At 37.5% G+C, this 17,334-nt stretch overlaps 1 protein-coding gene across 2 annotated transcripts in view; it reads right to left on the reverse strand.

The window, feature by feature from the left end:
* TCEA1 (transcription elongation factor A1) overlaps positions 1–16,391 on the reverse strand; it is a 40,497-nt gene extending 24,106 nt beyond the window's left edge. The window contains exons 1-3 of one of the 2 annotated variants that reach the window (XM_034650146.1): positions 16,013–16,391; positions 6,104–6,166; positions 1,383–1,488 (exon numbers count right to left, since the gene is read on the reverse strand). In XM_034650146.1, coding sequence (XP_034506037.1) covers positions 1,383–1,488; positions 6,104–6,166; positions 16,013–16,075 — 232 coding nt within the window. In that variant the 5' untranslated portion in view covers positions 16,076–16,391. The remainder of the gene's footprint in view (positions 1–1,382; positions 1,489–6,103; positions 6,167–16,012) is intronic. The other variant, XM_002929564.4, reaches the window with a different exon arrangement.
* Positions 16,392–17,334: the final 943 nt, after the last annotated feature.

A 17,334-nucleotide genomic window follows, 5' to 3' on the forward strand; every position in this document is an offset into this window, starting at 1 on the left:
AAAATAGGAATCCCCTAAAAGAAAAATAACTGGGAAGTAAAAGGTGGGTTCTTTCTGGTAGTAATAGAATGTGGATTTATAAATACTGAAGTAGAAGAGTTAGAAAATCACACTTTTGCAAGAATTGGTGGATACTAAATGGGGGATGGGGGGAGGTCTGATGAGAAGCAAGATAGTTTCAGGATTTTAAAGTCTCTCTCACAGAATGCCTACTAGATACAAGAAAAAAAAATGATAAACTATACAGTATATGCATTGACTAGGTTCTCAAAATTAACATCATCATCAATGCCTCTGGATGTGATAACCACAGAAGGACACAACATGTAGTATTCCAACTACGGATGCACAACCTGATCTAGTCCTGAGAAAATAACAAAGTCAAATCAGGACTCTTTTAATCTGCTATTAAAAACAAAGATGAGTGCTTATATTCTTCAAACAGTCAATGGCATAAATAACATAAGAAGGCTTAAGAACTATTCCAGATCGGGGCGCCTGGGTGGCGCAGTCGTTAAGCGTCTGCCTTCGGCTCAGGGCGTGATCCCAGCGTTCTGGGATCACGCCCCACATCAGGCTTCTCTGCTAAGAGCCTGCTTCTTCCTCTCCCACTCCCCCTGCTTGTGTTCCCTCTCTCGCTGGCTGTCTCTCTCTGTCAAATAAATAAATAAAATCTTTAAAAAAAAAAAAAGAAAAAAAAAAACTATTCCAGTTCAAAAGACTACGTATGTGATCCTAGACTAGATCTTGTTCTGAAAGAGAAAAAAAAAGCTATAGAGGACATCACTGGGACACCTGACAAAACAGGAACCTGCACCGTAGATTACAGTACTATACCAATGTTAAATTTCCTGAATTCCCTATATTATGATTACATAAGAAAATAAACTTGTTCCAAGGAAATACACACTTAAGTATTAAAGGGTAAAGCACGATAGATGCAACTATTCTCAAATGGTTCAGTAAATATTTGTGCATTTATGAACACATACATAGAGAAAGAGAAGACAGAAATATGACAAATATAGCAAATATTAAAAATTAATGATCTAGAAAAAGATACACATGAGTAAATTTTTATTGTTCTTGTAAACTTTCTCTAAGTTAGAAAATTATTTCAAAAACCTTTTTAAAAAGTATGACAACTTTCCCATGGGGGAAAATTTTCTTAAAGAGGAAGTCCAGTTATAAGTGCTAAAAGATAAAAAAAGCTAAATTTGACTAACTTAAAAACCAAAACCCTCAAGGTCAAACTAATGCTACTCCCTCTTAATAAAAGGCACTGATTTCAATACATTTATATTTATACACAGAAAAAAATGAAAAACACCAAACGTGTGAATAAACAGATCATAAATATATAAAGGGAAGATCAATTATACCTAATAACTTTTTCCAGGATTTGATGAGCGACTTTGCTAAAGATGTAACTTCTTCATCTGTACTCTGCTTGCGAATAGCATTTACTGACATTCCAATTCTTGTGGACTGCAAGGCAATGACAAAAAAATTTGTACAAGCTGCTTTATTTCAGACATTTTAGTGTTTCATCTTCTGTTTCCACTGTAGAACAGAAAAAACCTCCATTATTTGAATTCTTATAATAGTATACTACAGAATTAAGATATATGCATCTTCAGATCAAATACTGGACTCATCAAGGTTATGATCAGAGATCTGCAAGCATATAAGCTGCTACTGTAATAAGGCTGGTTAACTAGTAAAATGAAATCAGTCTTTCCATATCTCTCAAAGAATAAAATATAAAATGTTTGTATTTATATATAAGCCATGCTAAAGCAATCATGACTAATATATGCACTTCTTTGTTTCTATATATTCTTCTCTATAGATTACTCCATAGATCTGCCGTGACTTTAATGAGAATACCCAAATATTACCATCTACAGAGGCTGAAAAGCATTTTTTTGCCCCAAACCAGCATATAATCACAGACATTAAAATGCACTTCACAGAATACAGGAATATATCATGTGGTATTATGATGATGATGATGATGATGATGATGACAGGATTATGCCGGGAGCATCCATATTCGTTCATCTTCCTAACAACCCTTTAAAGTTGAGAACATTATCCCTACTTGTCCAGCAATACACCGTTACTAATTGGCAGAGCTGGGATTTTAATGCAGGTCTGCCCACCTCCAAAGTCCATGCTCCTTCCAGCACATCAATAGTTCTCAAATTGTACTCCAAGAACACAAAAGCTATGACAGGCCAATTAAGGATGATAAATAAAAAATGGTAAATTATTTAGAAAGTTCAAGTTGTTAGTAGACAGTCTTTCAAAACATGGTCAGTGGAAGAAAAAAACAACAAATGGAATTGTTAGTGGCAAAAAAAAAAAAAAAGAGGGAACCCCGCTGATATAAACTTTAAGGCAGAATAATAAATGGATACTTACGGTTTCCTGCTAAATTATTCAATCTTCTCAACAAAGAGATTCAGGACAGAAATCTGGTTCAAGAATTTAGAATATGTGTTTAGCTGGACTGACCTATGTTATACCTATGGAAGGCTATGCAAGGCAGATAAGACTCCAGAGCAGAAAGATAAAGGGGACTCCACAATTCTAAAATCCAAAAATGTTTTGAGATTAATGTTTTGGGAGGGTTTTCCCCAAAGAAAGATGTTTATTACTTTAATAAAATGGTCTCAAAACTTTTTTTAGAGAAGAATATATTTTGAGAACTTTAAAACTTTTTAGAACTTTTCTAAAACACTTCAATATAGAAAATTTTCCAGAAGCAAATGCCTGGGCTGGATGGCATAGCCTACAACTGTGTGGACCCAGAACTGTCCTACTGGATACAGCTAAGTGCTCAGAAGCCAGGCTTGCACTTGCAGCCACCATACCAAGTGTCAGGTCTGACTTCCTTATAGCTGATGCCTTCGGAACTCCTTCTCCAGCACCAACTCACAGCTCCTCCTCACCACCCCGCTACAACCCACCCCACCAACCTAGAAGAAAACGTACTTTTGGAATGAGTGGGGGAAATCATTTGCGTTACTAATATAGTTCTGAAGCTTGAAGTAGAGACAGATTAGCAAAGAAAATGGAATTTTAGGAAGTAGTCAGAGGCAAGCAAAGATATAAGAAGAGTATGAACAAATCGTGTGCTGTGGCTGATTGCTTTTTAACTATTACAGGATGTTTTCATCACTAGAGCCAATAATTTCCTGCTTAAAACCTATGAAAACCCATATGGAGATTAGGCATCTGTAATAAGCATGCTTATTTAAGGAAGATATTGTCTAGTCAAAAATAGTAGGAAATGGGGCTGCTAAGGTAGACTGACAAAGATCTGGGTACTTTTTAAAGTGGGTATTTGGAGAACAGTAAAAGAAACGAGACAGAAGAAAGGACTATGAAGCTATTTTACTTTGATAACCAAGTCTAGATGTACCTCTAAGAATTCTCTAGACTCTGGATTTTTCCTAAAACCAGTACACTACAATTTATAGGATGTAACAGGTAGCCTATAAAAAAAGTGTTGTGTGCTCAAATAACATTAAGAATTGTAGAGTTAGGGCTGCCTGGGTGGCTCAGTCGGTTAAGTGCCTGCCTTCGGCTTGGGTCCTGGGATTGAGCCCCACACTGGGCTCCCCACTCAATGGACAGTCTGCCTTCTCACTCTTCCTCTACCCCTCCCCTGCTTGTGCCCTCTATCAAATAAATAAATAAAATTTTTAAAAATAAATAAATAAGTGATTTTTTAAAAAAAAAGAATTGTAGAGTTGAACAGGCTTCTTGATTGCGGAACTAATGAAGGTTTTTGAGATCAACTATACGTTGTGAAATTCTAGACAGAGAAAATGTATGCCTTTGCCCACGTATGGCCATCTGGTTTCTATAGAACACCAGCTATGCAATTAGAAAGACACTACCTTGGAAAGATAGGGAGGGCATTAAGCAGACTTAGGGAATCAGCTGCACATTGGTGATTAAGACAGAAAGGAATGAGTAGTGAGATTAAGAGACACTGTCAGCACCACAGGAACTAAGCAGACTCATATGTTTTAGAAGAAAAATCACCTTTATGATCACTCATGGGTTTTTGCCAAGATGATTTAAGATAGCCACTAAATCTTAAAGTAAAAAACATAAAGGCTACTAAAAACATTGTTGAAAGAAATTAAAGACCTAAATAAATAGAAAGGCATCCCATATTCACTGATCATAAGACTTAAATGTTAAGATTGCGATACTAATAATATTGAACTACAGATTCAATACAATCCCTATTAAAATCCCAGCTGCCTTTTGTACAGAAACTGATAAGCTTATCCTAAGTTCATACGGAAATACAAGGGATCCAAAATAGCCAAAACAATCTTGAAAAAGAAGAAGAAAGTTGAAGGACTCGCAATTCCCAAATTCAAAACTTACTACAAAACTACAGTGTGCTCCTATATAAGGAGAGACATGCAGATTAATGGAATAGACTTAAGAATCCAGAAATAAACTCCTACATTTTTTATCATTTTCAATAAGAATGTCAAGATAATTCATTAGAGAAAAATATTAAAAAGTAAACAAGTTGACATCCATATGTAAAAGAATGAAATTGGACCTCTTCTTTATACCACACATGAAAATTAACTCAAAATGAATCACAGAACTAAATGAAAGAGCCAAAAAAAAAAAAAACCCAAAAGGAATAAATTTTCATAACCTTGAATTAAGTAACTTTTAGATTTGACAACTAAAGCCCAAACAACCAAAGAAAATATGTAAATCAGACTACAACAAAATTTTAAACTTTTGTGCTTCAAAGAAGTAAGAAAGTAAAAATAACCCATAGAATGGGAAATAATATTTGAAAATCCTACATATGATTAAGGGACTTGTATCTAGAATATATAAACAACTATTACAAATTAGTAATAAAAAAACAAACTATCCAACTCGAAAACAGGCAAAAGATCTCAAATGACATTTCTCCAAAGAAAACATATGAATGGTTAAGAAGTACATGATAAGATGTTGAACATAATTAGTCATTAGGGAAATGGAAATCAATACCACAATGAGCTATCACTTCACACCCACTAAGATGGCTATAATTAAAGATAATAACAAAGGTTGGCAAGAATGTGGATAAACTGGAATCTTTTTACTTGCTGTTGGGAATGTAAAATGGTACAGTCATTTGGGTAAACAGTCTGACAGATCCTCAAAATATTCAACATAAAGTTACCTTATGCCTCATCATTTCCACTCTTTCAGAGATCTCTACCCAAGAGAAACAAAAACACACAAACCTATACATGAATGTGCAAAGCAGGAGTCATAACAACCAAAAAGAAATAACTCAAATGTCCATCAACGACAAATGGATAAACAAAATGTGGTATTATCCATACAATGGAATATTATTCAGCCATAAAAAGGAAGGAAGTACTGATACATGCTACAACATGGATGAACCCTGAAGATTATGCTAAGTAAAAGAAGCCAGAGAGGTGCCTGGCTGACTCAGTTGTTAGAGCATGTGACTCTTGCTCTTGGAGTTGTGAGTTCAAGCCCCACGTTGAGGGGTAGATGGTACTTAAAATTTAAAAAAAAAAAAAAAAAAAAGGCAGCCAGACACAAAAGGTCAGATTTTGTACAACTTCATTATTATGAAATCTCCAGAAGCGGTAAATCCAAAGAGACAAAAGGTAGATTGATTAGTTCTTGCCTAGGGCAGAAGAGGGGGTGCAACTGGGGAGAAATAGGAATGATGACTAAAAGGTACCCCAGAGGCTAGCTTCATGCTGGCAGCAGCTGTCAATGACAGACCAAGAAAGTGAGATCTAGGGAGATCAAATCAAGGCCAAGAGTCCAACTTCCTTTCCTTTCACAGTGAGATTTCAAACTAGGAGATTCAGGTTTTATTCTTCCTGAGGAAGGCAACATTTTTCTATAATGGTAACTTAGGAGACTATTGATTTATGTCACCATCTTAAAAAAAACCCCGAAAGTTAATAATGGTTTACACCATAACAGGACAATACAAAAAACTTAATGGTATTAAAAATGTTTTGATATTTTATGACAATTACCTATTCAAATCATGACACATATTAGCACATACCTGTAATAATTCCAGGGTCATGGGAATATTCTTAAGCTCCTTCAGTAAATCCAATGCTCCGGCCTATAAAAAAAAATCATTGTGTATTGAACTTCCCAGATGATAAAGCAAGGACCAACGAGAGATTTATGTTTTCCTGTCCATAACACACTATGGCTCACTTATTCAAATGGGAATAGTATATACATAAAAGGCAGAAAGGGAAAGAGAGGTAGTATTTTTCAAATAATGGTTGCAACTCATTGAAGAAATATAAAATCCATTCACTGGGTTATGACTAGCACTTATTAAGTACTGCTTTGTTAAAGGTCATTTTTAATATAGTATTGGTTTATGTGTCCCAATTAGAAATGTGAAACATGTTTCTTACTGTGGTGGCATAACACACCCCAAATTTCCATAGAGAACACCTATTTGATTAAGGAGCCAACCCGGAGAAAGTGGGAATGGGGGTCAGAAGATGCTGCAGCACCTCTAGCATTCACTCACACACAGGGAGAGTGGGAAAGGGCATATCTTTACTAGAATTGTCTTGAGGTCTCTCTGTATCTTCCTGGTCTGTCACAAAAACACTGCTGTCTACCTGATTCTTACAAAGTAGGAAAAAGCAAATTCTGAGAGAAAACTCAGAATTAAGATATTAAGCTCACAGGCCTGTCCACTGCCAACTAGAATCAAAGGTTCCCATGTTGATGGTGAAGATGGAACAAAATAAGGCTCCTAGAAGAATTACATAAACCACCTACAGTTAAAAAAGGAATGAAATAAGATGAGAAGCAACAGTACCATCTCCATCTTATGGCCAAATGTTCTGATTTGATATTCATTTAATGTCTCATATTTCATATAATACATTCACTTAATCATATTTTATTTAATCTAATATTCACTTACTGTACTATATTTAGACACATTATTAGTCTATATGCCACTAATAGAGAAAAGATATTAAACTATGGCATAGTATTTTATCACTTTTTATTACTTTTCTAATTCTTTTAGACTTGAAATTTTTATCATGTATCACCTTTTACATATATAAAGGAAAAACATAAGCAAAATAAATTGGCTAAGGTGTTTCTAAAACTACATCACATTCAGAGTCCCCAATGCTTATGAATAACTTTTTGACTCAGATTCAATAATATGTTTTTATCCCACAAAAAGTAGTGTCAAAACACTAGTAATGCAGTGTTTCATAAAAGAATCCATCAAAGAGCTAAAGCCTTTAGCTCTTAGCTAGCTTTGTAGCGTGTAGAGCTAGCTGTTTTTCAGCCCCACTGCTCTTCAACCATTTGGCTCCATGAGGTTCAAAGAGCACTCCACTAATGTTTTTCAGAGTTTCTTCCAAGCCACTGACACCCACTCTGCAAATGTTGATGCTGGGTTTGATGTTCTGCCTGTGAAAGTACATCCCAACAGCCATCTGGGTGACAATATATGTGTAACTCATTCTGCTTTCTGAAATATTAAAATACGAAAACTAGGCACCCTACAAACCAATGAAACACAGCATATCCCAGGCAAACAGAAAGCCCAGGAGCATGTCCCTCATTGTGTACCCCAAAGGAAAAAACAAGCATAGAACCTTATGGTATTATCACATTTCTTAAATATAAAATCGAGTAAAGGCTTCCAGTCATGTAACTTTTCCATTTAAAGTTGAGACATCAGACTTGGCTGTGGAGAATTAAAAAGTATTAACTTTTCTTCTGGCAACAAACAGATATATCATTTTAATTTCACCCAGTACCTCATAAGTAAAAACTTAAGTTCAACAGCAATTATGAAACAGGTTATTATGATGGATTTTAACGATTTACTGCTTAAAGATCCCTTCTGATTTTAAAATTGTATAAAATCTTTTCTTTTAGAGGTAACCAAAAACAGTGAAACATTATAGTTGTTAATAAGAAAACTAACATTGACCTTAAATTTACTAGTAATCAGGAATTTCTACAGGAATGACGTCTCTGTGAACATATGGGGTCTTCAATCTGCCATCTGCAAATCCCAAAACCAAAACCCTTGAAAAATCAAAATTTCTTATAGATTTTCAATAAACTCATTTGCCAGCAACACCTATTCTCAACATATGTAAAGCCATTTATGTTCTATATATCCCACTATATGTGAGAATACTACATTTCACTATAGAAATGTTAATGTCTGATTAGTGGGAACTGCCCAGATCTTGCTGAGATGTATGATGTATGTATCATATTTTCTTTTTTTTTTTTTTTTAAAGATTTTATTTTTTTTTTTTATTTGACAGAGATAGAGACAGCCAGCAAGAGAGGGAACACAAGCAGGGGGAGTGGGAGAGGAAGAAGCAGGCTCCCAGCGGAGGAGCCTGATGTGGGGCTCGATCCCGCAACGCCGGGATCACGCCCTGAGCCGAAGGCAGACGCTTAACCGCTGTGCCACCCAGGCGCCCCTCATATTTTCTTAATAAAATCTGCAAACGGTGGAATTCTCAAATATATCAGACTCTAAAAGTTTTGATTAAGAGACTGTGGACTTGTATCTTATAACTACCATAGACGTTTTTCTTCTACCCACGTCTCCATGGACTTTCTAATCCATTTCTGACCTAGGATCAATTAGAAAGGAAGATAAAGAATCACACTTCTAGGAGTCCTTAGACTTACACAATTTTGTCACATATAAAGTTGATTCTTCTAACACATCAGCAATGTGGCATAAGGTTTAAGCTGTTTTCAGAAGGGGGAATGAACCATGAGAGACTATGGACTCTGGGAAACAAACTGAGGACTTCAAAGGGGAGGGGGGTGGGAGGAATGGGATAGGCTGGTGATGGGTATTAAGGAGGGCACGTATTGAATGGTGCACCGGATGTTATACGCACGTAATAAATCATGGAACTTTACATCAAAAAGTAGGGATGTACTGTATGGTGACTAACATAATATAATAAAAAATATTATTTTAAAAAAGGTTTAAGCTGTTTCCCAAGTAGAAGCAATAGAGGGATTTGCATTAATTTCACCACACTCTTTTTTACTCTGATCTCTTTGGTGAGACTGGAGTCAGAGATACAAGCTATGGAAGAAAAAAAAGCTAAATAATATTCATGGGATGAAACTATGACCTTTCTCATAATTACACTATGCTCTAGCCAAATAGGATGAATATTTCAATTAAAGTTCTTTAAGAAATAAACAACTATGATGATCTGAATGGGCAAAAGGCAAAAACAGATGATCATATATTAATTCAGTGACAAAAGCTTCTTTGAATATTACTATGTGCCAAGCACTATGTTAAATACTTTATATATTTATATATAAAATATATATATAAATACTATATATACTTTATATATATTATATGTATTCTAATATATATATATAATTTCATCTTCACAATAAACCTTATAGAAGCAGGTAACCTTTTATCCCCATTTTACAGAAGAAGAATTGAAAACCCAGCTAATTTAGGAAACTTGCACAGTCATATGATTACTACTAACTAAAAAGGGTGAGACCTACCCAGTTCTGTCAAATTATACTTACGCTTCTCAACAAATACTCGTTAACTGTGTACAAAACTCTGAGGATACAGCAATGAGCAAAACAAATCCTTTCTGACTTCAGGGAATTTAAAAATAAACATAAATCTTTGAGCATCTACTTCAAAACCCTTAATTATACGAAGAAAACTCAGAAAAGGAAAGTGACTTGGCCAACTGATAGGTGATGTAAAAGGACAAGAACTATAATCTCCTGACCCTCACACCACTGTTAGTTCCTTTTCATAGGTCCATTGGTAGCAGTTCTGCTCCAAGAACTGGGGTGAATAGCACTGTCAAACAAGAAACTTATATTCTATCCTTCCCCAATCATCACCTGCATCTAAAGGTCAAGTCTATTAGATTGCAGCATCTCCTACAGATAATGATGCAAGAGAAAGAAAGATTCTACCTTATCTTTCAGAGTCAAATTTAGTTCATATTACTGGCTGAATAATCAACAGCTATCACAGGACTTTATTACATGGCTGGTACTGGCATCAGAAACAAGTACTTTTACAAAATATGGTATTCAAATTTGTACTGAGCACCCAGTATATACAAGCTTGTATAGGATACAAACATCCTTCTCCTCAAGGAGATGTGAGGAGGAGGAAGCAACACAGAATATACAATGAAGAACATGGGCTATATATATAACAGATCTAAATTCAAATCCATGCACTGCCATTTCCTAATTGTAAGATCTTGGGAATGTTATTTGTCCTTTTCAAGCTTCAGCTTCTTTCTATGTAGGAGAGCATAATACACTGACCTAAAACAGTTAAAATGGTCAAATGGAGTAATATAACACTGTGAAGTACTGAAATAAGAGTGCCTGACACATAGGAGATGGTTGATAAGGGGATACAAAGAAATTTAAAAAATGTATCTACTTCCAGCATAACAATATTCTCAAAGAGCCATAAGCCAGCATTTTAAGTAAGCATTATTTAAGCTCAGTCAGCTCAACCACCACTTAGAATTATGAGATTCCAAGGTTTAAACGATTAAGGTGCTACTTATTTTTTTTCAAAAGGAAACACTGGGGCACCTGTGTGGCTCAGTCGGTTAAGCGACTGCCTTCGGCTCAGGTCATGATCCTTAAGTCTCAGGATCGAGTCTCAGGATCGAATCCCACATCAGGCTCCCCACTCAGCAGGGAGTCTGCTTCTCCCTCTGACCCTCCCCCTTCTCGTACCCTCTTTCTCAAATAAATGAAATCTTAAAAAAAAAAAAAAATGGAGTGATGCCTGGGTAGCTCACTCTGTTAAGCAGCTGCCTTTGGCTCAGGTCATGATCCCAGAGTCCTGGGATCAAGCCCCATGTTGGGCTCCCTGGTCAGCGGGGAGCCTGCTTCTCCCTCTCTAGCTGCTTGTCCCTCCCCTTGCTTGTGTCAAATAAATTAATAAAATCTTAAAAAAAAAAAAACAAGGAAACACTGTAAACATTTTCATTATGGCTCAGCAACATCACTATATACTAGGAATTATAATTTTACTATGTCATCTCAAATTTGTAGTTATTCTCAACCAAAAGCACAGGCAACAAAAGAAAAAACACATAAATCTGACTTCATAAAACATGAAAGTTCTTTAACTTCAAAAGACAGTTATCAAGAGAGTGAAAAGATAACCCATAGAATAGGAGACAATATACACAAATCCTGTCTCTGATAAGAGTCTAGTATTCATCTCAACATTTGCTGCAACATGGACAGCACTGGAGGAGATAATGCTAAGTGAAATAAGTCAAGCAGAGAAAGACTTATCATATGATTTCTCTCATCTATGGAACATAAGAACTAGGATGATCGGTAGGGGAAGAAAGGGATAAAGAAAAGGGGGGTAATCAGAAGGGGGAATGAAACATGAGAGACTATGGACTATGAGAAACAAACTGAGGGCCTCAGAGGGGAGGGGGGTGGGGGATTGGGATAGAGCAGTGATGGGTAGTAAGGAGGGCACGTATTGCACGGTGCACTGGGTGTTATACGCAACTAATGAAGCATCGAACTTTACATCGGAATCCGGGGATGTACTGTATGGTGACTAACATAATATAATAAAAAATCATTTAAAAAAAGAGTCTAGTATTCAGAATATAAAGAATTCTTACAATTCAATAATACAAATACTCAGTTAAGAAATGGGCAAAGCAGGGCGCCTGGGTAGCGCAGTCGTTAAGCGTCTGCCTTTGGCTCAGGGCGTGATCCCGGCGTTCCGGGATCGAGTCCCACATCGGGCTCCTCTGCTGGGAAGCCTGCTTCTTCTTCTCCCACTCCCCTGCTGTGTTCCCTCTCTCACTGGCTGTCTCTCTGTCACATAAATAAATAAAATCTTAAAAAAAAAAAAAGGTCAAAGGATCTGAACAAATATTTCTCCAAAGATACAGAAAAAGCCAGCAAACAATGAAAAATGTTCATCATCAGTCATCAGAGAAATGCAAATCAAAATCACAATGAGATACCTCTTCATATCCACTGTGATGGCTATAATCAGAAAAGATATAATAACAGGTGTTGATGAAGACGTGGTAAAATTGGAACTCTCAACCATTGCTGGTAGGAATGTAAAATGGTGCAGCAACTTTGGAAAACAGTTTGGCAACTTCTCAAAAAGTTAAACATAGTTATCATATGACGTAGCAATACGAAAAAAGTGGCTAACAGCCCAAAATGTCCATCAAACGATGAATAAACAAAAATGAAGTATATCCACCAGTACAGTAGTGCTATTCAGTAATACAAAGGAATGAAGTACTGATATCTGCTATAACATAGATGAATCCTGAAAACACTAAGTAAAAGAGGCCCACCACAAAAGACCACATAATTTATGATTCCATTTATATAAACATGTGTTGTATAATTCCATTTATATGAAATGTCCCGAATAGCAAGTCCACAGAGACAGAAAACAGATGGGGGGGAAAGGGGATGTAGATATATGGTGACTACTTAATGGGTACAGGTTTCTTTTTTTGGAGTGATTAAAGTGCTCTTAAATTAGATAGTGTGGTGAGAGCTGTACAAATCTGTGAATATACTAAAAACCACTGAATTGTACCCTTTAAAAGGGAGAATTGTATTATGTATTTCAATAAGGCTGTTACAAAAAAATTGTGTAGTCATTCTAAATTTCATTGTATACTAATTAATCTAACCCTGATAGGAAAACCAAAGTTTTCTTCTTCAACCCAGGTATAACACTTCGAAATTTATACATTCCAAGTATCCCAGTTCCTAGGATATTCTAACATCTAATTTCAATTTCTCACTCAACAATTTAATTCTATTCAGCCCTGAGTCTTCAATGCAGAAATAATAAACAAAGCTCAACACCAATGACAAAATCTATGAATTTGAAAATTCTAAGTTACCTCACTCCTTCTAGAGTCATGTAATAAAGGTTTTTTTTATCACTTACCATATCTTAGGGGCTGCCAAGATTTTTAATTCATCTAATCTTTACTATGTTATCTCCAATTTACCACCAAAAAGGCCCCCAAAAACAAAAAAACAAAAACCTAAAATGGTTTTAGTAGAGATGTTAAGGAACCTAAGATCACACTGCTAAAGTTCAGAGGAACCAAGATTTGAACCCAGATTAGGAGTCAGACTTGCTTGTTGACATCAAGTCAAAGTGACATTTAAAAAAAAAGTTTAAATGACATAAAAAAAAAAAAAACAGCTAATACCTGAAAATTTGGAACTAACTTAGGTGGTTCATCAAGGTCTCAGAGTGTACACTTGCAAAACTGCTAATACAGTTCAAGATTAAGTATATACATGGTACAACATTCTGGATAGTACTAGGGTCAGGATATTAAGTGGATATTTAGGGAAACCTGCCTTCCCCAGAAGAGCAAATACTCTTACTTCCTGATCTTATATTCACCTAACTGTACCCACGCAAGGTTCAAAAAAAGGGTCTTTTAGAGAGACACTGCACCTTAGGAAAGTAGTACTAACTTTGGGCAAAACAGATTTAGATTCATGTCTTCATCCGCTCACTTCTAGCTAATTTGGCTTAGGACAATTCACTTAACTTTCCAAATAGTTTCCTTATTTTTAGAATGGGGATATTACTCATCACGCAAAATTGTCCCAGGAATAAGTACTTAGCCAAATGCCTGGCTCAGAGTAATAGTTCAATAAATGATAGCTATTTTTATTAGTACTTAAATGTGACACCTATGCTTTATTAAATAATATATCCAATAACAGCACTTAAACTTGCCAATTCAAGAGGAAAACTATTTTTCAAGCAAAATTTACTTCTTTGTAGTATAAAAATATTTTAAAAAGCTGACAAGAGAAAATCTGGAAACCAAACACACACACACACACACACACACACACACACACACGGGGATAATCCTACAACCCCCAGAACAACTTCTGTAAAATTACTGACCTCTAAAAAAACTATTTGTGGGTTGATGTGCTTTGGAGGGCAAAGAGGGAGAGTCATTCAGAACCACTTCCCTTTCTCTTTATTTCATTTGCCAATTTGAATTTATGTAAGATATACAGGAAAAGGGAGAAGAAAAAAAACATAAAAGAGCCAATCAATTTTATCTTTCTTTTTGAGGGGCAAGTTTCCATATTGGTCAAGTTTTGAACTATCAGAAAAATGAGATTTGAGGAGTATCTGTGGAGTTCATCCTCATTGTCCTCCGGACTCATCATTATTCCTTTATATCTTGAGAACTGCAGATAAATACAAAATAGTCTTCTCCATACTTATCCACTAAGGAATTACTCATTTTTAGGAAAAACCTATTACAAGGAAAGGAAACAAACAGCTAACGCATTACATGATTAATGGATACACATTATAGCCTGAATTAGAGAAAATAAATTACCCAACAAAAGGCCTTTTTCCCTCAGAGCTTCTACTGTGCAAATCTAGGGATCTTAAGGTAAAGAAAAAAAACTTTCCAGTTTAAACAAAATAACAGAAATGTTCAGCCTATCAAATAATCAGATCTCATCACTTGCATGGGGCTGTATCAATGAGAAAAATAAATGGCAAAGGTAATGTCTGGAGCAGAAAACAAACAGGAAATACTTTAAAAGGCCAAAATTGCAAATACAGATTAACAGGGTATGAAATTACATGCTAGGCACCACACCTGTTAAAGAAAAGAGGAACAGACTCTGTACAAAGTCTTAAGAACTCACGGTTTAACACTATTTTCTGCTGTGGAATGCTGTCCAGTAGAAATCCTGGGTCCTGGCTTAATCCAAATTGCACAGTACTTAATTTAAGTGGGTGAATTACTTAATCTCTCTGTTTCTTATTCTGCAAAATGGGTACACCATAATAGCTGTGAGTCCCAAAAGAATTTTGCACAGATGCTTTTTAACTCTAAAGTGCTGTACAAATCAGAGCATCCCTTTTCTCCTTCACATTAGTTTGACATAGAATTTATTTCATAGATAGGAATAAGTTATTTCAGGTACACTGATACTGAAAGTGTACTGAGCAGGGTGGAACAAATTCAGGTGAAGACAATCATGGAGCTGCAGTTGAAAACAGTTGACTCTGAATCAGAGGACTGAAAGCACACACTGGTGGACAAAAATGCAGAAATTGCAAGACTTCATACAAACCACAAAGAAAACATGTTCATATAAACACTTTATCAATAACAAGATAATGCCACTGGTATTAACTGTAAACTACTTAAGAGTACTCAGCAATGACATCTGGCCAAATGCATCTACCAGCACACCTTAGTTGTACGTTTTAATCAGAGTTCTTTACATACCACCACCTGACAACATCCACTTTTTAAAAAACGTTTAGCAACTTGCCAAGTATACTAGCATACTCTACCTTTTTAATTGCCAAACAAACAGGTAGCGTAGGCGAGATAAATCAAGTGAATGTTCAGCATTCTTCAAAAAAAAAAAAAAATCCCAAAATTTAACTTATCAGCTTGATGTCTAAAACATATCACAAACTTCCACGTGGTATTATTTCTAGTTGTTAACCAGCGATCATGGAAAAGAGAACGAATTCTTACAAACTGTGAAGGGCTTTCTACACTCTTCAATTCTTAAGCTAAACTGAAAAGGTAATTAGCGAGTAAATCTACTCTGCAAGTTTAAAATAAGAGAATGTCCCGATTAGTTTTAGTACGCTGTACTAACAACGAGAGACTTGGAAACATAAGAACGGTGCCAAAGCCACCTCCTCCCGGACGCCCTCCCCAGGATGCGGGCACAGTCCACGCCGGCTTCCCGCGCCGGGAGGGCCGGCGTGGGCGGGCCGGGCGCTCCAGAGGGCCCGGCCCGAAGCCCGCCGCGTCCGACCCCGGGCAGCCGTCCGGCCTCCCTCCCGGCCCGCGTCGCCTGCCGCGCTCACCGCGTTCTTCTTCTGCACCATCTTGTCCATCTTCTTGGCAATGCGAACCACCTCGTCCTCCATGGCTCCCGCAGGTCTTCCCCGCGCCCAGCCCGTTTGGGTCGGGAAGAGGGCGTAACTGGAGCTGAGGAGACGCCAAGACGAGAGCCCAGGCGCTGGGCAAGCCCACCACAGCAGGCCCGGGCCTAGGCCTTTCCTCACAAACCAAGCCCGCGGCGGCGGCAGGACCAGCGACTCCGCCCCCGCAGGCAGCGCCAATCGAGCTCCGAGCGCACCGTGCAGGCACTGCCAATAGACAGCGGATCGCTGGGAAACCGCGCGCCACGGCGCCCGCCAGACGGGCGTCGACCGAAGCTGTCAATGAAAGGACACGCAAACTGGGCGGCAGGGCTTCCCGCCAGGCCGTTGTAAAAGTCTGTAGGAGGCGGGGCCGAGTTTTGCCGCGCGTGCGCCTCCGGCCTAGTCTCCGCCCAGGATGAGCTTTAGATCCACGGACACCCACCGAGCTCTGAACCGAGGCGGTTTTGGAGAGTGAAATGTTGGTGGTTTTTTAAGGCACTCAGAGGGCGAAGGTATGGCTCAGGCGGTTCAGCGTCCGCCCTCGGCTTAGGTCGTGATCTCCGGGCCCTCGGATTGAGCCACACATCAGGTTCTCTGTCCAGTGGGGAGTCGGCTGCTTCCTCCCACTCTACCTCAGTGCGCTGGCGCTTGCTCGCTCGCTCTCTCTCCCTCGCTCAAATTTAAAAAATAAATAAAGGCAGTCAGAACCCAAGCCTTTTTTCCGTGGGAGGCTACCTTGAAAACCAGCACCCCGCCCCAATCCCCCCAAAATCACCCCCTAGGTCAAATCGTTTGTAAGCTCCTCAAAAACCGAGACCCAGTCAGGTTTGTTTCCTGACTCAGAATGTCTGAACACAGTATTTGACTACAGTTGACTAATAGTTGAGAGAAATTTTCTCAACAGAGAAATAAGCATCTAAGCTGCTTCTGAAGATCAGTGAGGAAGTTGACATCCTTAATTTGAGGGTTATGACTAAACCAATGTAGAAAATTGAAATACCTGTGTTCTTAATGGTGGAGAGTATAGTCTCCTTCAAAGGGTCTTTGCCCAGTTATACCTTTTACTACCAACTCATGCTATTTGCAGACATATCCCCACACCAAATTTAGCTTATCATTATTCAAAATTCATCAGCTAATAATGTTTGTTCTATATTACAATGACAGATTTTTCCTACTTCTAGTCAGTTATTTGGGAGGAAGAGGAATTTTGTCCTTTTCCCCTTCTTTTTATTTCATGTACTTCGTTTCGTTTTTATCTT

This window comes from Ailuropoda melanoleuca, unplaced genomic scaffold, assembly GCF_002007445.2.
Source record: "Ailuropoda melanoleuca isolate Jingjing unplaced genomic scaffold, ASM200744v2 unplaced-scaffold11384, whole genome shotgun sequence".
Classification (NCBI taxonomy): domain Eukaryota; kingdom Metazoa; phylum Chordata; class Mammalia; order Carnivora; family Ursidae; genus Ailuropoda; species Ailuropoda melanoleuca.